This window comes from Lissotriton helveticus, chromosome 7, assembly GCF_964261635.1.
Source record: "Lissotriton helveticus chromosome 7, aLisHel1.1, whole genome shotgun sequence".
NCBI lineage: Eukaryota > Metazoa > Chordata > Amphibia > Caudata > Salamandridae > Lissotriton > Lissotriton helveticus.
In genome coordinates, this window is record NC_136068.1 from 1,864,144,741 (window position 1) to 1,864,168,479 (window position 23,739).

Sequence of the window (23,739 nt, forward strand, 5' to 3'; positions counted from 1 at the left end):
TCTGCAATATTTTTTATTCCTTTTACTACGAACATACTCAATATAATAATTACATTCTTGTATGTTATATTCTACTTGGCAACAATGAAAGTAGCCTTGTCACCCCTTTTCGTGCTAAACAAGTCAATTAAGTGTTTTTGATCTGTTCTTAGCAGAAAGAGAACACTCCATACATATGTGCAGAAATGCTAAGTTACCTACTACAGAGCCAAAGGTTCCTTCTCAAAGGTTTAGTATGTATGTTCATTCCCCCAAGAGCACGAGAGTCAAAGGCTAACATATCCTTGCTATCATCACTCTTTCTCTGCATGAGTATAGCACCTTCCTCAACTCTGATACCAGTGATTACTTTGATGCTATTGTCCCTAGTATCAAACAATTAGCAGACCAGCTGATACACTGTCAGACCATACCTTGTTGAATGCTACTTGGCACTCATCACCCCACACAAAAACAACCCCTTTCTTCAACAGGTCCTTGAGGGGCCAGTGGTGCTTGCAAAATGGGGCAACATTTTGTGCGATACTGGGCTAATCCCAGGAAGGATCTTAATTGGTCTTTGTTACCGGGAACAGGCGCTTCCTGTATAGCTTTACGCAGCTTCATTTTGGGATTGCTGTACTCTTTAGCTATATAATTACCTAAATAGTCTAGTCCAGGCTGTTCAAATTTACACTTGTCCTTCCTCAAAGTTACAACCCTCTCCTGCAATAAATTCAAAACACTGTCCAAACGACCATTGTGCTGATGAATTTTTGGGCCAAAAATCAAAATGTTGCCCTTAAAGTACTGGATCCCCTCACAATCCTTGAATATTTACTTCATAAACCTTTGGAAGACTGATGCAGTAGATGCAAGTCTGAATGGCATTCATTTAAAATGAAACATACCTTCTGGAGTCACAAACAAGGACAAATTCCTGGATTTCTCACACAGAACTACCTGGTGGTTTTGCAGGGATTCTGCTCAGACACATAACTGTGCACAGAGACCCAGGACCTCAGTGAATTGTGGTGGACCAAAAACTCAACTCAGTACCTAGAACCCCTAACCGACTAGCATCAGTGTCTCATTAGCTCTTTGTCCTATAGAAAAGTTACCAATGATTAGATAACCGTGAACATGCGACTAAGGTTTTTCAGGAATGGTGGGAATCAAGAACACTTTCATTATTATTTTCATGTCAGTCCATAATGTGAGGAAATAAAGACAGGGAAAAGTTTAAAATGTTTATTTTAACGAAGTGCTCTAAGATGCAGTATTTTAGCTAACATAAGAAGGCATATGATTAGAAATAATACAATCAGCATTGTTACAATTCCATAAAACACAAATGAAGAAATCATATTATAATTATGGTGGGACCAGGAACTAAAGAACCATGTATACCACCCTCTCTTGCTAGAAGCTAAGCATATTATAATATTAGAAGGTCTCTCAGTGGCATTAGCACTTAGGAAATTGAATTTTAACTGTTGAAAATGCTGAATTGGAATATTTGTGACTGTTAAAATGCTTAGTACATCTCGCCCCCTTTCTCTTCTTCTCTGCCTGGTCTATCAGTAAAAATTGAAGTGCATATCTTCTGCTGCTTGGTTTACGCTGAACATTTTTCAGCTACTAGGACATTAGTGAGAAGGAAGCAAGATGCCACCACATGATGGGAGCAGAGAATGCTAACAAAGAGAGGAAAGGTTCAGAGTAGGTTTATATCCATACAGTACTGTGTAGATATAACATTTCATACATAGGAGTAACTGTAATTCTGAAAGACATTTAACTTTTTTCCAGTGAACAGTGCAGGAATGTGTTTAACCTTTAGGAATCTAAGAATTTAATGATCACAGTGAAAGCTGAAAGGAGAAATACAATGAGATGAAGAACCCCTGTAAATGAGCTGTGGCCAGTGTCAGTCGGAAATGTGAAAGGGAGCTTGATTGGAGTAGATGGAGATGGAGCACAACTTGTTGACTCTCAAACAGTACAGGATGTGTTTGGTGGGTCAGAGATGTTGCGAACATAGCCAAAGTCATCAATGAAGCTTTGCTGGAAGCAGAGAACAAAGAAGAGAGGATTAGTTATCACAGAGCACATACATCAGCCATTGAGCATTAACAGTGGCATAAAGATTGTCTTGCATTTTACAAATTCCTCGCAGAGAGGGACACGTAAATGTACAGTCTAGCGCATAATGTAGCACCATCCCCAGAGCCAGTGCATGCAAATGATCATGACACACACAGAACTTTGCATTACATGTCTTCATTCCTCAGCATGTATCCATAATTGAAAATTCTACATCATGATTTCTATCCCTACACTCACACACTTATGTCACTGTTCTATGGAGTCGATCAGCAACCAAAATGGTCCCATCTTCTCTAACTCACAATACGCTGCATCTTCCCCTTTGTTAAATAAAAAGTGTAAGTAATATATACATAGATGACAACTATTCAATAAGTTGTTCAGGTGCTCAAATCAATTTCCCAGATCTTGTCATGTACGGCTGCAGGGATACAGGAGACCTGCCCATGACTGGCACTGGTTATAAAAATACTGGTATAGTCACTGGGCAGATACATGAAATGCAAATAATCTCATATAATGGACTTTTCAGGATGGTGAGTAGTCACCATGTGTCCTTTACTGGGTACAAATTCTCAGTGGGGTAGCATTAAAAGGAGCATTACACTTCCAAACACTGCCCGAGCACAGCGTCGTCTATCAGCATAGGTCTTCATTTTCTGTTTGTGAGATGAATCAGTAGTGTGAAGTTTATCAATGTCAATAGATCTTTCAGTTGCCCATTGTGGCACTTTGGCTCTTATGTTTCTCCCAAACATTAAGGTGACAACACCATTTGCCTGTGGGCAGAGAGGTGCTTTTCTAATGATTGACATTCAAATGAGTGAGAAAATCTTTAAACTTTTGACTATTGAAAGGTGTGCCATTGTTAGATTTCAAAATCAAAGGAACATCCCATTTTGCAAAAATGCTTTCTAATCTCTCAATTACTCTGCCATGAGTAGTTGATGACAGATCTGCCTCAAGAGGAAAATAGGAGTATTTATCCACAGTGACTAGTAGATGATGTCCATTGTCAAGGGCTTCAAAGAAATCAATTGCAATCTTATCCCATGCATTTGCACAAATGACAGGCCTTTAATTCATTTTGAACTCATTCATCAAGATGAGAGAACTGCATTAGGTCCCAGAGAGCTCGTTAAGAAGAAACATTCTCAGTTGACAATTCTAGAACATCATAAGATGATGCCTTCTTTAGTACACTAAAAGAGAAAAATTATCCTGGGTTGAGCTTTAAATATTGTACTTGGATGGTCTTCATAAAGTTATCTGTCCTCTGTGTTGTTTTTAGAATGTGTTAATTGTTTGTGGTAAGTCTGAATGTGTAAGATCAGATAAGACAATACTCTCTGTGTCTTGGTGATGTTGTTTTCATTAATCCATTTATTCTTTATATTGTATTAATCAACCTGATACGATTATATAATATATAATATTTATTGTTGTGATACAAATAAAAATAAGAAGGTAAGGGCATATTTACAAGGGCCATATCTCTGATTTTTTTGGCTTTTAAAGCCAAAAAACCTGAGATAAAAATATCACCCTATTTACAAGAGGGGGCTAACATGCATTTTTTCGTTATCACTTCTTTTACTCCTGCACCTGCTAAACTCTTTAGATATTTAATGATCTTTTTTCCATTTGCTTCTTCTGTTGTATCAATGAAATCATCAAATGTTTTGATCCAGGCAGTCCATCTGTCACCAATATTCTGATTTTTAGTGGAATTAAAGGGAGGCAGGCGTTTCAAGAATGCAGCAGCATCATAGCCTGTGTAACTTTATGCTGCCGGGAGCATAGCCTGCTGGGGCAGTGTCAGCTGCCCACCTAGACTGGCACCTTCATCCAGTATCCGCTGCATTTGGTTCATCACGCCTGCTCTCTGGATGTAAGTTGCTGTCTTCTTCTGGTGATGAGAAGAGGCTTTGTTTCCTGCAAAGGTGATTCACCTTTCTCAACTCTTTGCATTCTACCTGGTTTCCACTGCCTTTAGTTTTTCTTTGTGTTAGAAATGTTTTCTCCATATAACGCTTCCTTGCAGTTGACAATCACTACCTTTGGCAATGCTCTGTACCTGGTTGTAGCTGCCTTTAGCGTTGTGATGTATGAATATTATCTCTTTGTTATGCTGTGGTGCATTATCTCTTGTTTTAACATTTACCAGCAAATTTCTAGCCAATGAGAAGGAAACTTTCTGTAACGCCTTCACTTTCTTTACAGTCCTTTCACTGGCTGGAGTGGCGCTTTGACTCCAGGTACGCCAACGGTCAGATTTCACTTCACCTGAGGCACATGTGGCACACACAAGCAGTTTGCTGGACCATGGCAAAATCTCTGGGAGAGCACTCTCAGTTCTTCGGGTCATGGGGTTTACGTTATCCTGTATCTTGTCCCCAGTTGCAGCATCCTCCCCAGCTCAGGTACATGCAAATTATCACGCCACCGATGGTGCCTGGTATTACATGTCTTTATACCTCAGTATGTAATCATTAAGTGAACATTCTACATCATGAAATATATACTCACACCCATGAACTTACATTACTATTCTATGGAGTCTTTCAGAACCAAAAGGGTCTTATCATCTTTGACTTTCAAAGCCCTACACATAGGTACTTGGTGATGTCGGCTGTTTTAAAATTGTGGATCTTCATAGGTGAACAGATATACTTGTGGTTCTCTTGTGATGCTTTGATTCTGTAATGCCAACTCTTGGAAATGCAGGACCATGTAAGTAGAACTGCTCCATGGGGCCTGAACCTTTTTTTGATTTTTTTTTAAGAAGGGAGAGGGGCCCCGGAGACCCCATCCACTGAGACCTGGCACTTTTTTTCAAATTATTTTTAAACAAAACGAAGGGGGCTGCCCGGACCCAATCCTGGACTGAATTCAGACTTGGGGACCCCTGCTCCCATGCACCGGCCTGTAGTATGGGTGCCCTGGTGGCAACCCACGGAACCCACTGCCAGTGTTTGGGACAGTGGGGGGAGCCTCAAGGCCCTCACACTCCTTGCCAGGTCCACACCACCTTCAGGAGCTGGAATTGCTTTCAGATCTAAGGAGCTGCTGACATGCAGCTCTCTGGATCCCAAAGCAATGTGTATGTTTCCCTGCTCACTTCACAGCAGGCAGGGAAACAGACACTTGCTCTGCTTTCACCAACCAAGAACACTTTTCCTCTCGCTTACTGAAAGCAGAGAGTTTGCTATGGCTTGGCAGGATCGGTTCTCCCACCAAGCACTAGGAAACTGCAATATCCCTGGGCTGGACACCTTGGGACATTGCTAGAGCCAGCCCTTCCCCAGAGCCAGATAGGACTCTAGGAGGCTGGCCCAGCACAGCCCCTCCTTTATTTGTTTTAGCTTTAGCCCGAGGAGGTGGTAGACCCATGGCTGCGGGGGAGGGGAAGAGCCTCCCTGCATTATTATGATATCTAGCCCCAGAGAGGTGGCGGTCATTAGGGCTGTGGGGGCCGTCTTGCCCCTCACACTTCTATTATGTTTAGCACTAGAGCAGTGGCGGTCCCCAGTGCTGCAGCGGGCCCCCAGGTGCCTCCAAATGATTAAAACATTAGCCCTGGGGAGGTGGCGGTCCCCAGGGTTTGTGGACTGCAGCAAGAGCAACCCCCACATGAATAAAAAAAGATTCCCCTGGGGCAGTACCCGGGGCTTTAGGCTTTCTAGGAGGGGGCCCAGTGCACCCCCTCCTACATATTGAAACTAACCCCTGGGGCCTGGTCCACCCGGGGACTTAAATTAAACGAAGCACAGGAGTACTGGTACAGATGAAACAGTTTGTCAAATTTCTTCAAATGAACACTGCGACAAACAGCATTTGATTGCTACCCTGTCGAGCACCAACATTTCCCAATTCACTATTCACTATATTCAAATTGTAGTGACTGCAATTAACAGACTATACAAGAGCATTGATTATAACAGGCTCACTCCATTAATTCCTGAGTTCAGGGATTGAAACCATTAATAAAGAATTGAACATATAATGGCTCAAACAGTTTAATATCACTTCATGCACAAATGTATTTTTTCAAATTCTTCATATGGAAATAGAAAGCAGCTTACATTAGAATTAAACACTTCGATATACTGAAGTGTTTCCTTTGTTTTCTTTTGTACCAGTGCAATATTGTCAGTGGTCCAGGGAATGGAGTTCAAAGCGTTGGGATACCTGCAAAAGAAAAGACAGATTAGTTAAGAAAGGACAGGAGGTTTTCTATATCAGTTTTATTAAGAATACCCAAATGCAGTTGAAAAGAACAACCAGGAGCTTTCAATCAAAGTCCCCAAATGGGGGCTCTGTGTCCTGCAGTCCTTTAGCATTTAGTAGTGTCTCATTTTACTAAGGCTAACAGCACACATCAAAGGTGGACCACCCCCTTTAAAACTACTCTCACTACATGGACATCACTGAGAGGTGGGAAGAGGCAGCACCTTATATATCTGATGTGCTCTTTCATACCTCAGACGCTGCCCTCATAGGCCTTAGTCTAAGGGGTCACAAAGGCAGAAGCAGAACTCTAATCATGGCTCAACCTTGTGCTAACCCCGATGAGGCTGATAAGAGGCTACAGGAAGCACAAATTGCCAAGCCTGTGATGTCACTGGTGTTCAATGATATCATTTCCACTAACATTGGTGATTTTTAATGTGGCAAACAGCCTGGAAGTTCTGTTTTGCAATTCATGCCCTTTGGATCTGCAGCACTATTTTAACCATTGATTTGTTCATCATTTTAACTGTCTTGCAAGTGGTTTAATTACTTACATGTAAGTCTTAAATGTTTACTTCTTTGTTCAATCTTTTTAAGCACATCCACTGCCTCACCTGCTCATGTATTTCAGTAAAAGTCCTGTTAATGATTCAACAATTTGTTAATGCTGTCATAGTAGCAAAAACTGGTTGGGCCACTAATTGCTTAAAATATTTCTTTAAGACCTTTAAATACAAGCAGCACTGTGTACTCTCTAGCTTCAACGTCATTAAGACCAAGCAAGTGGGATATTTCACTGTAGGATACTACAGGCCCCGTTTAGAGTTTGGCAGACAGGGCACATCACCACAAATGAGTACTGTGTCCGCAAACCTGATTGTCCAATCACTCTATTTAGAGTTAGAAGGATTTTCAGATTTCTGCCGTTGGAAGAGTTGGTGTCTCTGTTTAAACCTTACATTGTGGACCTGTATCGGACTGCCCACCCTATTTAGAGCAGACAGAACTTTTCCCGGCAGTCACAAACAGACAAAAAAGAAAAACACCGGCCATACATTTAGAGCTGTCAGAGTCATCATTATGTTGTTTTTCAAAACAGGTCACTCTTTGGGAGTGTGTTTTTGTAAAACAAAAACATTAGCAGAACAGAAGTATGAAACATCGCATCCATTCAAAAAACTTTCAGCACCTTCAGAGGAGCTGCAATGGCAGCAGCTTCTTTAAAGGAACATGCATCTCTACCAGTTCTGTAGACATGTCTAAGTATGGTGTGCAGGGCCTTTGTCTATTAGAAAAATGTAAAAGAGATCAATTGTAAATTTATTTCAGTAGACATGGATGACACTTTATGTTGATCAATTAAGTGATAGCTGGATTGGACTGAACAACAAGCTACTTATCTAAGTATCCACCTGGTGGATACTCTATCGAACCAGACAGTCCTTAGCTTGCGTCACACTGCATCAGAAACGTTTTCAGCAACTCCTCCCACATTCTGGTAGGTGGTATTCTCAGACTGCGCGGAGGTTCTGCACTGCCTTCAGAAGGGATGCAATGAGTCATATATAAAGAAGTTGTAAATTGAGATAGACTCCCAATGTTGAAAGCCCACACTACTGTTGGCAGAACAGAAGCTAAGCACCAAGTTGCCATAGAAGAAAGTGATATATGGTAGGTGTACTGACATCACCTATAGCTCACTGACAGGGAACACTGAAGTACTTGTAATAAGGAAAACATTCATAATTCACAGCAACATCAGACAACAGCTCTGCATAAGATCCATAGGAGTGCATATCAAGCAAGTGTTAAGATCCCACTGTAGCAGGAGCAAGCATATAAGTAAGCATATAAGAAAAACCCTTCAGGAACCACATCACAACAGGTGACTTCCACAACAAAGCTCGGACCGACAAATGAAAAAAGGACTAAAGGGTCCACAAATAACATTTAACTATGATCACAGCAAAGTCTTGTGGGCTTGCAACAAAACAAATAACACTTCAGATAACTTGGCCTGAAGTGGGTCAGGCTGATGGTCCTCACATTAGGCTCACACGTTTATATGTTCAGATACAAGAATACATTGATTTAGTACATGGGTTCTAAGCCTCCAAATAATGTCTACTTCTTCTGAGGGCAAATCAAAACTACTAAATTGGTTCCTTTCAAGGGAGTGTAGGTTGTGGAGGTCTGAGTGTAGATCACTGATTTACTGCTGAGACAGGATACCCTCCTAAGGAGGTAGCTAGTGTTGTGTAGCATTTTAGGATTCAAGCGAAATTTACTGATTCATGCCCTTATATAGGTACAATTCACATTGCCCTTATATAGGCATAGAAATCATAACCATATTTAGACATAACCCATGCAGTCTACATACAGGCATGGCTACTTCCACTTTTTCCAAAAAGCCACAAAGATTTCTTGGAAAACTCGGCTTCAGCATTCAGGGACATCCCCTTGCTTGAAAGTTAATTTGTCCAAGAATTCATGGAGTTTACAAAGAACTACCATTCCCTTGAGGTTCTTTGGTGATGTTGTTATGTTCGATTTTACGTCAAACTAGGATCCTTCCAGGTATAAATATTCATACACTTGCCCTAGCAAACACACAGTGGTTTGGAGCAGCTCAACTATCTACTTGCCAGATGCAGCTCGCTAAAGCAAGCGCCGAAGGATGCCGACCCTCCAGCTGACGCACTGACAGAGAGGCTGCATTTCTCCCAGCGAGAATCCAGTGTTTCCAAGCTCCCCTCGTGCGGTGTTGGGAAATCAAATCCGAGACAGAGATACCAGACCTCCGTCATTCTAAAACCAAGGTATGGAGCTGATTAGACCCTAACAGAAATCTTGGTTAGATTCTTGGCAAAGAAAAACTAAACTTATGCTCCACCTCACTTATTTATTCCCTCGTACTAGACTTAGGTTAGGTATATTGGGGTAGGCGTATTTTAGAAGCACCAGTTGAGTAGTTTTTAGCCTTTGTTGTTTATGTATGTATTTATCTATGGTTTAGAAACCATACAATGCTTTTACAGTATTATTTCATAATACTCTTCTTACTGTACGCATTATACTTTGCAACCAGTATTACGATTGTAGCAGTTCACTTTACTTGCATGAGAAGGAAGACTGTTCAATAAACCCTTTTATTGAAAAAGCCCGTCTCTCTACTTCTCTGCACCTCTGATGAAACGAAGCATGCACGATTGACTGAGTAAACTATCTATCTATTGTTTCCACGACTCTGAAGATCAGTTTTATTCTTGGGGAAACAAAGTTGTCATGTTTATGCGGTTGTCAGAATCGAATCCCTTCTTGTTATTCAAGAAGGTTTCTAGTGACCTCTGAGCTAGCTGGCACTCAAAATTAAGTCTAATATATTCAATACACAAAACTACAGGGTGGAGAAGGGCCCGAGGGGAATTATTGTTATAGACCTATCAGCATCTTGTCCCCCAACTATACATACTAAATACAAGGAAGATGCCGCAGGTCTTTTGTGCAATCCAGACACAGTAGGGGAATCTAACAAGTATTCCGCAGGAGGAGCTGGAGTGACAGGATAGACAAAGGGATACACAAGGTGAGAAAAGTACCCATCAGCCCACTCAATAGTGGAAGCTCGTCATTTGGGATTTCAAGTTTGAAAGGTTGGTGTCCGACTAGCACTGCCTCAAGTAGACATTGAGGCTAGCTTAGGACCCAATGGTTGAACCCTCAACCAGAGCAAATGACAGCATAAGGGGCCGAAAGGGCTTAGTTGCAGTGCTCAAAGAAATAAGAAAATGTGAGAAAAAAGGAAAATGATCCATGTGATATAAAAATGCCTATCTTGACGTCAACAAGAAAACTTTATTGAGTGTGCCCGTCAAGATGGTATGATTAAAAACAGAGTGATAGTAGCAAGAAAGATGGTTTGCTATTTACCATAGATGTTCTCTGGTCAACATGTTTCAGCCTTTAAAGGCTTTCGTCAGGACCTATGTATCACTAATGCAACACTTACTTCATATCTTGTGAAAAAAGAAATATAAGTATTTTCATGGGTGGTGTATCCCCTCCTGTTTAGGGAAGAAAAGAGAAAAAATGGGAAAGAAAACAGAGACATACAACAGCAACTTAAGTTCATTCTAGTAACAGTTACGTGTATGTACATTATTACAATATTTATTGGTTAGCCACTTACCCAACTTTGTGGGATCAGGAACCTCACCTCACCTGGCGACAGCTCAGGCTAAAGGAGGCCACGCACTAGAAAAAAATCATTCAGAGTGGTGTTGTAGTTTATTTAAGTTCATCTTACAAATAGCTATCTTCCAGATTACATGCAAATGGTAGACCTTGGCAGTCATTGGTGAGAGATGTGTAGTGATTCACATGGTATAGATCAGATGCTACACCCAATGTACCCTACACCTGCTCAGGTGACATTAAAAAAACACCTCAACAAAGGTGTGTATATATAGCATTGGATTGGTTATCTACAGGGTTTCTCTGTTAACACTTAACTCACAGTCATAGAAGCAAAGAATGCCACCCGTTGTTCTAGATATGTTCTGAACCGACAATGAGTTGTAACATACTAGTATTATCTTAAATTTCTATCAAGGAGGGAAAGCGTGCTAAAGCGCTATCCAATATAGGGATGCTGCGTTCCTCCTTGACAAACCCCCAGTAAAAGGTAAGCGAATAGTTTTACATATACGCTAGCAAAGATTTTACATATACGCTAAAAAAGAGAGAAAGAGTGAGATTACGTCTAGCCAGTCCTTTCTTGGTCACCTACCTCTCCGTCGTTGCCTCTGGCTTACGCTGAGCCGAGGGGGAGGTAGTGTGCCAGTGTAGGTTGAAAGTTTATAAAGGGACATGGTGGACCAGAGAGAGACACATCTAGTCTACTCTCCGATTGGATAATCCCAGCCTACTAAAATCGACCACTCATGGGCTACTAGACAGGAAACCGCCAACGTAAATCTCAAGATGCGATAAGCATCTCGTTTTTCAAAGAAACGTAACCAGCAGGCGGACCGCTGTGAGACCCACACAGGGAAAGGATCTAATAGGTCAATAGTTTTGACAGGAAGTACTTGGCAAGTTTCACTCCGTTTCCTGTCAGTGAAAGCTGCACGCAGCAAAAAGACCGCTGCGGGACACTATCCGAGAGCGGACCTGATTGGTCCTTGTCAGAAAACCGGAAATGCTTGGAACTTAAAAAGAATGCTCCGTTTCCTGTTCAAAAGAACCACATACAGAAGACTCCTCTGATTGGTCCTTGATGAAAACCGGAAATATTCATATTCCGCCAATAGGCAATACAGTGGCAAGCATATTTCTTCGCGCAACTGAACTTCCCTCAATGTTATTAAACACCAAACTGATCGTATTGGTGTATAACAGGCGTGAAGAGCAATGTAGCAGTATACATGATATTAAGTGAATGTAGTGAGCGGATAGTTACAGTTATTCACAATAGCCTTGTCTCATTCAAAAATGTAGGATATAGTACGCAGTATACATTCAGTTGATGCCAACTTACTGGGCGATGATGACTGCCTATAAATGCCTTATCAATGGGACAGTCCATTGGTCCTGTCATATGATGTTGGTTAATACAGCGTATGGTGCCGGTACCCACATTCTCATAGTCCAGTTCATGAGGACGGTAAATGCGCAGAGTGTAATGTATTTGCGGATCTGACTAAGAGATCTATAGTATTCCTAAGGTAACACACATCTGTCGGTGACAAAGTCAAGAGAGATGTTCCCTTGACCTCGAAGACAAGGTGGACACCAGAGTGGTATTGTGTGGACCGACAGATGATCTCAATCGCTTATAGTTAGACCCAGGAAAAGACCATTGTACTGTATAAGGGTAACACCAATACATGGGAAGACTCTTGAGCTCGAGCCCTATCTGATACACAGTTGATGGTATTACAGCTGTAACCACGGGATATCGTCGTTCAATCCCTCTGTATCGCACATCAATTTATGGACCCATCTTTGCTCTTTTCTTAATAGAAACTGGGACACATCTGTGACATGCTGGGGTATGTACGGTTGTTCTAACACCACCCATTGGAGTTCATCTGGTTGGTGTCTCACAGTGAGGAAGTGTGAAGTCAGACGAGTCGCTTGTTTGTTGCGCCTGATCGTGCTCTTGTGTTCTTGTATACGTAGCTTGATCTTTCTCGTAGTCATACCTACGTATCTTAGATTGCACGGGCAGGTGATTAAGTTGATCACTCTCTCGCTGTTACAATTGGTATGACGTTTTAATACCCACGGTTTATTAGTGCCAATGTCAACATGGAGAGTCTTCCTCGTTTGTGGACAGACTGAGCAGTTTCCACAGGGATGGTGGCCCTGGACTGGAGGGAGATCCCACAGCGTAGCAGTTGGTATCTCATGCGTCACTCGTGGTCTTGTGTGCACCAGTTCGTCTTTGAGGTTACTACCTCTCTTGAACGCAAAAAGAGGCAACGGGATATTCTCTCCAGTGCTGTTCAGAATGCGCCATCTGTGTCGTATTATTTTTTGGATCTTGGATGACGAGGAGTTGAAGGTAGTCACACACGCCAGTCTTTCAAGGGGTGGTTTCTTGACTGGGGGTGCTAAGAGTGCCTCCCGGTGATTGTTTTCTGCCCGTTTCTTGGACTTCCTAATCAGAGTCCCTGGGTATTTCCGTGCGACCAATTTCGTCGACAGGTCTTTCGCTTCAGATTGAAAGTCCATTTTGTCTGAGCAGTTCCTGCGGACCCTCAGGAACTGCCCAAATGGGAGGTTCTCACGAAGAGACCGAGGATGATGGCTGTCAAATCTCAACAGCGAATTTCGTGCCATGGGTTTCCGATACAATGAACTGGCTAGATGTCCATCTTTAGGGAAGATCCACAAGTTTGAAACTCAATGTGTCCTTACTACCACCAATCCACACCATCAGCAATTGATGGTGTGGAAAAGGTACATTGATGATATTTTGCTGGTATGGCGTGGAGATGAACAATCGCTACTTGCTTTCAAAGACTGGCTGAATGGCCAGAATCCGTATCTGAGGTTTACCCTGGACTATAGCAAAACGGCACTTCCTTTCTTGGACCTTTGGATCTTCCCTAAAGATGGACATCTAGCCAGTTCATTGTATCGGAAACCCATGGCACGAAATTCGCTGTTGAGATTTGACAGCCATCATCCTCGGTCTCTTCGTGAGAACCTCCCATTTGGGCAGTTCCTGAGGGTCCGCAGGAACTGCTCAGACAAAATGGACTTTCAATCTGAAGCGAAAGACCTGTCGACGAAATTGGTCGCACGGAAATACCCAGGGACTCTGATTAGGAAGTCCAAGAAACGGGCAGAAAACAATCACCGGGAGGCACTCTTAGCACCCCCAGTCAAGAAACCACCCCTTGAAAGACTGGCGTGTGTGACTACCTTCAACTCCTCGTCATCCAAGATCCAAAAAATAATACGACACAGATGGCGCATTCTGAACAGCACTGGAGAGAATATCCCGTTGCCTCTTTTTGCGTTCAAGAGAGGTAGTAACCTCAAAGACGAACTGGTGCACACAAGACCACGAGTGACGCATGAGATACCAACTGCTACGCTGTGGGATCTCCCTCCAGTCCAGGGGCACCATCCCTGTGGAAACTGCTCAGTCTGTCCACAAACGAGGAAGACTCTCCATGTTGACATTGGCACTAATAAACCGTGGGTATTAAAACGTCATACCAATTGTAACAGCGAGAGAGTGATCTACTTAATCACCTGCCCATGCAATCTAAGATACGTAGGTATGACTACGAGAAAGATCAAGCTACGTATACAAGAACACAAGAGCACAATCAGGCGCAACAAACAAGCGACTCGTCTGACTTCACACTTCCTCACTGTGAGACACCAACCAGATGAACTCCAATGGGTGGTGTTAGAACAACCGTACATACCCCAGCATGTCACAGATGTGTCCCAGTTTCTATTAAGAAAAGAGCAAAGATGGGTCCATAAATTGATTTGCGATACAGAGGGATTGAACGACGATATCCCGTGGTTACAGTTGTAATACCATCAACTGTGTATCAGATAGGGCTCGAGCTCAAGAGTCTTCCCATGTATTGGTGTTACCCTTATACAGTACAATGGTCTTTTCCTGGGTCTAACTATGAGCGATTGAGATCATCTGTCGGTCCACACAATACCACTCTGGTGTCCACCTTGTCTTCGAGGTCAAGGGAACATCTCTCTTGACTTTGTCACCGACAGATGTGTGTTACCTTAGGAATACTGTAGATCTCTTAGTCAGATCCGCAAATACATTACACTCTGCGCATTTACCGTCCTCATGAACTGGACTATGAGAATGTGGGTACCGGCACCATACGCTGTATTAACCAACATCATATGACAGGACCAATGGACTGTCCCATTGATAAGGCATTTATAGGCAGTCATCATCGCCCAGTAAGTTGGCATCAACTGAATGTATACTGCGTACTATATCCTACATTTTTGAATGAGACAAGGCTATTGTGAATAACTGTAACTGTCCGCTCACTACATTCACTTAATATCATGTATACTGCTACATTGCTCTTCACGCCTGTTATACACCAATACGATCAGTTTGGTGTTTAATAACATTGAGGGAAGTTCAGTTGCGCGAAGAAATATGCTTGCCACTGTATTGCCTATTGGCGGAATATGAATATTTCCGGTTTTCATCAAGGACCAATCAGAGGAGTCTTCTGTATGTGGTTCTTTTGAACAGGAAACGAAGCATTCTTTTTAAGTTCCAAGCATTTCCGGTTTTCTGACAAGGACCAATCAGGTCCGCTCTCGGATAGTGTCCCGCAGCGGTCTTTTTGCTGCGTGCAGCTTTCACTGACAGGAAACGGAGTGAAACTTGCCAAGTACTTCCTGTCAAAACTATTGACCTATTAGATCCTTTCCCTGTGTGGGTCTCACAGCGGTCCGCCTGCTGGTTACGTTTCTTTGAAAAACGAGATGCTTATCGCATCTTGAGATTTACATTGGCGGTTTCCTGTCTAGTAGCCCATGAGTGGTCGATTTTAGTAGGCTGGGATTATCCAATCGGAGAGTACACTAGATGTGTCTCTCTCTGGTCCACCATGTCCCTTTATAAACTTTCAACCTACACTGGCACACTACCTCCACCTCGGCTCAGCGTAAGCCAGAGGCAACGACGGAGAGGTAGGTGACCAAGAAAGGACTGGCTAGACGTAATCTCACTCTTTCTCTCTTTTTTAGCGTATATGTAAAATCTTTGCTAGCGTATATGTAAAACTATTCGCTTACCTTTTACTGGGGGTTTGTCAAGGAGGAACGCAGCATCCCTATATTGGATAGCGCTTTAGCACGCTTTCCCTCCTTGATAGAAATTTAAGATAATACTAGTATGTTACAACTCATTGTCGGTTCAGAACATATCTAGAACAACGGGTGGCATTCTTTGCTTCTATGACTGTGAGTTAAGTGTTAACAGAGAAACCCTGTAGATAACCAATCCAATGCTATATATACACACCTTTGTTGAGGTGTTTTTTTAATGTCACCTGAGCAGGTGTAGGGTACATTGGGTGTAGCATCTGATCTATACCATGTGAATCACTACACATCTCTCACCAATGACTGCCAAGGTCTACCATTTGCATGTAATCTGGAAGATAGCTATTTGTAAGATGAACTTAAATAAACTACAACACCACTCTGAATGAATTTTTTCTAGTGCGTGGCCTCCTTTAGCCTGAGCTGTCGCCAGGTGAGGTGAGGTTCCTGATCCCACAAAGTTGGGTAAGTGGCTAACCAATAAATATTGTAATAATGTACATACACGTAACTGTTACTAGAATGAACTTAAGTTGCTGTTGTATGTCTCTGTTTTCTTTTCCATTTTTTCTCTTTTCTTCCCTAAACAGGAGGGGATACACCACCCATGAAAATACTTATATTTCTTTTTTCACAAGATATGAAGTAAGTGTTGCAGTAGTGATACATAGGTCCTGACGAAAGCCTTTAAAGGCTGAAACATGTTGACCAGAGAACATCTATGGTAAATAGCAAACCATCTTTCTTGCTACTATCACTCTGTTTTTAATCATACCATCTTGACGGGCACACTCAATAAAGTTTTCTTGTTGACGTCAAGATAGGCATTTTTATATCACATGGATCATTTTCCTTTTTTCTCACATTTTCTTATTTCTTTGAGCACTGCAACTAAGCCCTTTCGGCCCCTTATGCTGTCATTTGCTCTGGTTGAGGGTTCAACCATTGGGTCCTAAGCTAGCCTCAATGTCTACTTGAGGCAGTGCTCGTCGGACACCAACCTTTCAAACTTGAAATCCCAAATGACGAGCTTCCACTATTGAGTGGGCTGATGGGTACTTTTCTCACCTTGTGTATCCCTTTGTCTATCCTGTCACTCCAGCTCCTCCTGCGGAATACTTTTTAGATTCCCCTACTGTGTCTGGATTGCACAAAAGACCTGCGGCATCTTCCTTGTATTTAATATATTCAATAGACACCTAGTCAACATAAGTCCTATGCCAAATCTACAGGATATATTATTCCAACGCGCAGAGCCTATTGGGAATATAGGAACTACACTACACTAGAGCAGAGGTGAAACTCTCAGGTTCAGTAGGTTGGAGCACCACTCTCCTGGCTTAAAACAGGGCAGCAAGAATGATGTGAGCTTAGTCCATCCTGACCTTCAGATCTCGGGAAAGAAGCAGCAGCAGTGGAAAAGCAAGCAGATTAAATGTTTATCCCAGGAAGCCTTGAAGTTCTAACACTAGTGTGCAGGAAGCATGACACTGTGGGACTCATTGCCATGTCAGCTGGAGTTGCCTACGACTGATACCGTCTTAGGTCGGCGGTTCTGACTGCCTGTTTACAATGCGACTTAACACTGTTCAGTTGGATTCCCCCTCTTTGCTATGGGAGATAGTGTCACAGCCAGAAACAAGCCTTAATCCAGGCTCCTATTGAGAAAAGGGGCGTGTGAAACCCTGCTTCCTGTGGCAGGCACCCCATTACGCCTACCACACAGTGCAGGGGTTTACAGGGGGATACCCTAGGTACCCCCTCGACCACCAACCATAGTCTGCAGGGTGAAGTGGGCCCTGCTAGAGGCCCCCATAGTCACTCTCTGACAGCCTTTCCCTGTCCGAAAGGCCGACATGGACCGGCTGTGGGAAACCGACATTCTAATCACAACAGCAGAAACGCCATCCATTGGTGAATATGGTGCAGTTCAGACTGGCTGGAAGACTCCGAGAGACGTTCAGAACCACGTCGGAATGGCCGACTGGTTTACATTCTGACTGCCGACATCGTAATCGGAAATTCGGACCACAAACTGACCGTGTAGGTCAGAAAGCCTTCCGACTGCAGACAGAAAGCTTCAGAATAGTGGTAAGAGGCTTTCCGACCAACATCATAATCGCTCCATGTGTGTTCTCTGCAGTAGAATAATAATCTATTCAAGGCATGCACCACTGACCAAAGAGATGTTTTGCAACCCTTTCTGGTGCAAATGTCCTGTTTGCCCCACCAGATGGTGCCTGCTTAGCTCATGCACCCTGACATTTTAAGAACCCACCAAATGATTAGCAGTCAGAGATATTGCTTGGCAGTTGACCCACTGCCAGAGACTGGGTGCTTCCTGGCACAGTCCCGTCAACCCATTACCATCCTTTTTGTTGCAGTACCAGTGGCGGTTTTACTGTCAGCCAGGAATTGCTACTGTTTATCTTGGATCAATGGGAGAAAATTCTTCAGGACCAATTGATTAGCACACAATCTGAAAGAAATTTAACTCAAGTACAAACTGAAGGAAACGTCTGTGAGACTGCAATGTGCATGAAAAGATGCCTCTTCCAGTCCCCTTAATGCAGGGCATAGAGGACTTTGGCCATCAGCGCCAAAATCTTTAACATGCTATTTCAAAGGAAGGCATTCAAGAACCAAAGCTCTAGAATCAGTAGAACCTGCAAGCCTTCTCAGGCATTCGGAAGAAGTGGGAGTGAAATCCTGTGCCCTTCTCTACCTCTGGAAAAACTCTATGGGTCGCCTTGTCCAACAGTGAACTTCTTAAGAGAGAAAAGGAAGTATGATCTTTTGAATTTAGAAGAAGAGGAGCGAGTAAGATATGAACACAAGGGTGTACCCATGTTGAATGACCTGTGAAACTCACTGATCTGAGGTAATCCCAAGCCAGTTAAGTAGAAAAAGCATGTGCTGCAGTCATGGCAGGTGTTGAGGAAGAAGGAGATTGGTGTCCCTGCTGATGGCTATGGCCTCTACCACCACCACATTCCTTAGAGGCATGAAAGGGCTGCATATTTTGTTGCACAAACTTCCAAGACTGCATTTGGCAATAAGCAAGGTCTCCTCTGACTTTACAGTATTGTCAGTTGAACTGACAGTCTGGAGATTGCAAGCCCAACAAATGGGGCTATTACACAGCTCTCCTTGAAGCGCTCTAGGGCAGAATCTGGATTCAATCTAAAGGGCACTTTGAAGGCAGATGACACAGCAGGGGTGTTCGAAACTGAGAAAGTGAGAGATCAGAAGACTGAAAGATGACCTGTTTATCTGGCACACAATGTAGGGATCCTGAACTGAGGAGACCACTTGGATACCTGAATAGAAACTGATCAGTTTGGACTATTTTATGAATCAAAATGGTCTGCAGACGTTTAGCTGTCGGATTTGTAATAGAAAAAGCACAGCATTTAATTACAGCAATTTTTGCAGTGGTGCTGGCAGTGCATCGTTGGGCTAGTTTTCTGAATTAGTTTGGGGTTTTTAATTTCTTTTCCTATGATATGCCAGCCTGCTGCTGGTTTGTAGCCATTCTATTTACAGAGGCTGAAGACCGCCCTTGTTTTTTACAAAACTTGCCCCAAGGGTGTTTCTCTAAACTGATAGAGAATTTGGGGTCCTAATTCATACATGGATGAGCAGCCACTTTTTGTGTATTCTTGTTGGTAATTAGCTTGTCTAGCTTTTGCTCCAGATGGTGTGATGAGTCCCAGTTGAGTGTGGGACAACATTCAGTACTTAGGAATGCCACTTTTGCTAGATGGATGGTCAAGCACAAAATCCTCTTGGAATAACCTCCTAAAGGGAACGCAAGACAAGCAAGAAAGTTCATATGATATCAAATGCATTGCTTTCGGATACCACTCATTACTCCAATTCCAGTTTTAGGACCCTACTTTCCTCCTTTCTTGTTCTCTTGGGGGGTGTGCTATCAATTCTTGATGTTAGCAAGAGGAGGATGAGACATCCTTCTTAATGCCAGACTGAAGGATGAAGTTAAAAAAGAAAGCAATAGTAAATATGCTTTTTCCTAGAATTCAAAGGGGGGTATTACCTTTGTTGAGTTAGGGCTACAGCATAACCTGTCTATGAGATGGTGATACACCTAACAGAGCAAAGAGCTTGACTGAAAGATGTGGACTTAGCAAAATGAGAATTAACAGTAACTCCTTTAATTACTTACATCAGATACAAGATGAGAGCATAAACATACCTGGTAATGTCAAAGCCAAGGGATGATGAGATAGGATTGTAAACTGGGATGCTCAGACACACAGTGATGTCATTCTTAGGGTAGTACATAAGGAAAGCAAGGCACCTCTCTTCATTGATGCCAATACCACCCTGGAGGGAGACACAATAAGACACAACTAATAAGGCAGGTGCAACTAATCCAATGTATTGCCATGTTGGTGATATGACTGCTACCTGTTGCACAAAAGGGTAAAATGCTGTCTAGAAAGTAGCAGGCAGTGGCCACAGATATCAGTGCTGCTTGTAATGTGCCTGTCCCATAATGTGTTTTGCATTGCCTCATTATTGGATCTCACTGATGGGATAACAGTCCTTTCTCACCCTATTTTCACAGGTTGCACAGTGAAGTGGAAATAAATTGACAAAGAAACTTTGGAATCTTTAAAACAGTCTAAATTATTTGCAAAGCAGCTATGGTCCTTACAATAGCTCCCCAAAGACACTCCCAGTTTATCATGCAGGTGCTCTCCCCAATTAGCATCCGCTGCTGCTACAAGTGCAGATAAACAAAAATATTTAGGGTGAGGGGGGCCTCAATAGTCCTTAATATACAAGGTCATGTTAGATCTGTGAGTCGTCTCATCAATTCTTAATTAATTCATCTTTTATATTTCAATTTAAAACAACCAAACAGTTACAGCCAATTTTTTAGGTCAGTAAACTTCTTCAGGGCTACAAGAGACATAGGGGGGCATTACGATGATGGAAGGAAGGCCATCCATGCTGGTGGTGGTGGCGGAAATCCGCCATGTCCTCTTCCCCAGGTGCGGTCATTCCGACCAACAAATCACAATTGACGCATAGAGGCAATTTTCCTTCTGCGCAATCTGCCAGGCTCCAAATGTTTTTTGTGCATGCAAGGGTGGCAGACTGAGACATAGGGCAGGTACAACGTGCAAAACATGTTTTGTCCACCAAGCAAATCACTTTGTTGCAGACAGCCCTTCCCACCACCGCGTCAAAAGCACCACTTTGTGGATGGCGGAAATACAACATCGGAGAGGAAGAGCCGATACTGTACCCAACCAAATCCCTGGACCCGCTATGGATCCTGTGCCACAGGCCTTCCCACTGCACTTCTGGCAGCACCTCCAGCAGACAAGTTGCCACCGCACTCAACAGCTGAGGTACGTACCAGAAATTTCCACGCATGCAACCCCTGAACAACTACATCTCCCAGCAAGCTTGGCGGCACCGCAATGAATGTGGCAACCTGCAAAAATGCAACGTGTGAGGCCCACCCAATCCCCATGAGTGACTCTCGGTGCTCCAGAAGGCAATTGGAGCTAATGACAAGCCCCACAGTTGCAGAGCGCGCACACCGCAACATTTAAACATGTATTCCAAAGGCACCCATTGACTAATGGCTCATCCGCATTGTGTGTGCCACATCCTGGTGACCCGAAAACTGCGACCGCAACCCTGCAATGTTCCGGTGTGGACAATGTGTGTTCCCGCTGCAAATGCCAGCTACCATACATGTGAACATATACTGCATCTGCACTGGCGCCCTGATAATTACATCACTCATCACAACTCATGTGCCTAAAGTGACTGGTGCACCCCATTGGCAATGTTGTGGGGCATGAGGTCCCGATGCATATTGAGTAACCACACTTGCATAAGAGAACTGACCCAGGGCACCAGTGATGCCTGTGCCAGGTGGCTGTGGGTGGGGTGTAAATCAGCCCTCTGGGAGTGGCTGGCACATCATAACAACTAGAAAAGTGACCAGCTGGTCACTACACAGTGATGGGTTGAGAATGTGTGACCCGTGAGCCAAGTCTTCACAAACAGGGAATGTTCAAGGAAAGCAGAGTGAAATTACATACATAGCCATGCCTTGTTGCCAGCATGGACTTAAATGAGCGAAGGACAAAGGTCTCCCACACTGTACCAATGTTGTGTAATGAACCATCCAACCTGTGAACCATGCTTGAACATCCCTTGACATCTGACTGGCGTCTCTTGGCCAGAGGTCAAATTGTGAAGGGTCAGTGGTGTAGGCAGACAATCAGAGGTGTCCAGTGTCTGCCAATCAGACATACATGTGATCCATAGCACACCCCACACACATACTGGTGTGGCGTGCAGTGTGCCTAGCTGCCACTGCCTGTAAATGTCACCACACACATCCTAAGTCCGAGCTTCTCCAGACCAAACGCCCTCAAAAATCCTGCCCACCAGTATGGATGACGTGTGATTACCACACCTTGCAATCCTCATTGGCTCACGTGACATTCCCTGTTGACTGATAAACTTTCACACCTGCATGACTGATTGTCACTGTACAATGTGTATGTGATGTAAAGCACTGTCACACGCCACACTCATATCAGTTGCACCATAAAAAAAATGAGAAGCACATGAGCGATCAGACATTGACAGATGAGGGGCAATGGACAAGGGTGGCAGAGAGGTAATCTGAGGAGGAGGGCATAATGAGAGCATGGGAAGTATCACTTGCCTGATACTCCCACCTTAAGAAACCTGTGCATCCCATTAGTAGGTCCTTTCAAGGAAAAAACACACTTCTTCATAGTGACAACATCTATCAAGAAAATCTGGAAAGAAATAATGTGTCTCCCTAGCCCATGTGAAACTGAGGAGAGACAAAGTGGGGCCCTGAAACAGGCCTGGCAGGAGACAGAAGTGACAACTCAGGCTTGCAGTGGCCCACCCGAATGCATCATTGAAGCACACAAATAAAGATTCCTGGAGTCAGCCCTGCCTGGGAGGCATCCCAAATGTTGATCGCAACCATTGATGGCACACACATTGGCCTCGTACCACCACAGGGAAGTGCACCAGTCTCTAGGATCTGCAAACACTACCACTCCATCAATGTGCCAGTGGTATGACAGGCGTAGCAGATAATCTCACATGTGTGTGCAGATTAACAGGGGTTGGCACATGACAGCTACATCTGGTGGGACAGCACCATCACTCCTGCACCCTACACACACATGGCCAGTGACAATGACAGTGGTGAGGAAGAAGGCCTTGACCAGCATCTAAAGCTCATCATCAACTCCCGATGAGAGTGATGTAACAATAAGAGGCCATGACTGTGTCAGTGTGCCTTGCTGTCGTCTCACAGACTCAGACAATTTTCCATGAGATTTCGTACACACACTGGACTATGCTCCGGAGCTTAAAACACATGCATGCAGGGACTGAGCATCCAGAAGCACCACTATGCACAGGACACCATTTTTTACTAGAGTGTCAAAGCATGCTAAATATGTGCCTATACAGGTTGAAAATGCATGAGTACTGAACCAGTAACTCCAGTGACATATCCATTTCACATGACGCAATATGTGGCATCAATAACCCCTCTGGACGTTGAATCACGAGCATACCCCCCCATCCCTTTCAGGAAGGAGCCGAAAAGGATGTCCCTGGTCTATGGCCTTTGTCAGTAGAACCCATTACCCAGACTATACATGGAGAGACTACACAACATTGGCTGTGCCGCACTCATCACTGGATGGATGACTCTCCTAGCGTGGGCCATCTGGCTTGCATTCCCATGTCAATCAAAGGGGATCTGTGTCCTCTAGTAGCTGTGAGACCTTGCTGATTTGGGGTGCTATGGCCTGAGCAGAACAGAATGAAGGGGGACAGGCTTCTGTGACCACGGACAGAATGTTCAGACAGTACTCCTGGACCGCGCAGTGAACAAGCTCTGTGGACACCTCCCATGTTACAGACATGTAATAAGGTACTTATAGGGCACAAGTCCTAAAAAATGAAGTGGGGGAACTGACCAAGTAAGGCAAAATGCACTGAACCTCACAACACCCC

At 43.5% G+C, this 23,739-nt stretch overlaps 1 protein-coding gene across 1 annotated transcript in view; it reads right to left on the minus strand.

Annotated features, from left to right (window-relative positions):
* Positions 1 to 1,927: 1,927 nt before the first annotated feature.
* LOC144767801 (DBH-like monooxygenase protein 2) overlaps positions 1,928 to 23,739 on the minus strand; it is a 240,718-nt gene continuing 218,906 nt past the window's right edge. The window contains exons 11-13 of the mRNA XM_078651179.1: positions 19,889 to 20,019; positions 6,174 to 6,279; positions 1,928 to 2,046 (exon numbers count right to left, since the gene is read on the minus strand). Coding sequence (XP_078507305.1) covers positions 1,975 to 2,046; positions 6,174 to 6,279; positions 19,889 to 20,019 — 309 coding nt within the window. The 3' untranslated portion in view covers positions 1,928 to 1,974. The remainder of the gene's footprint in view (positions 2,047 to 6,173; positions 6,280 to 19,888; positions 20,020 to 23,739) is intronic.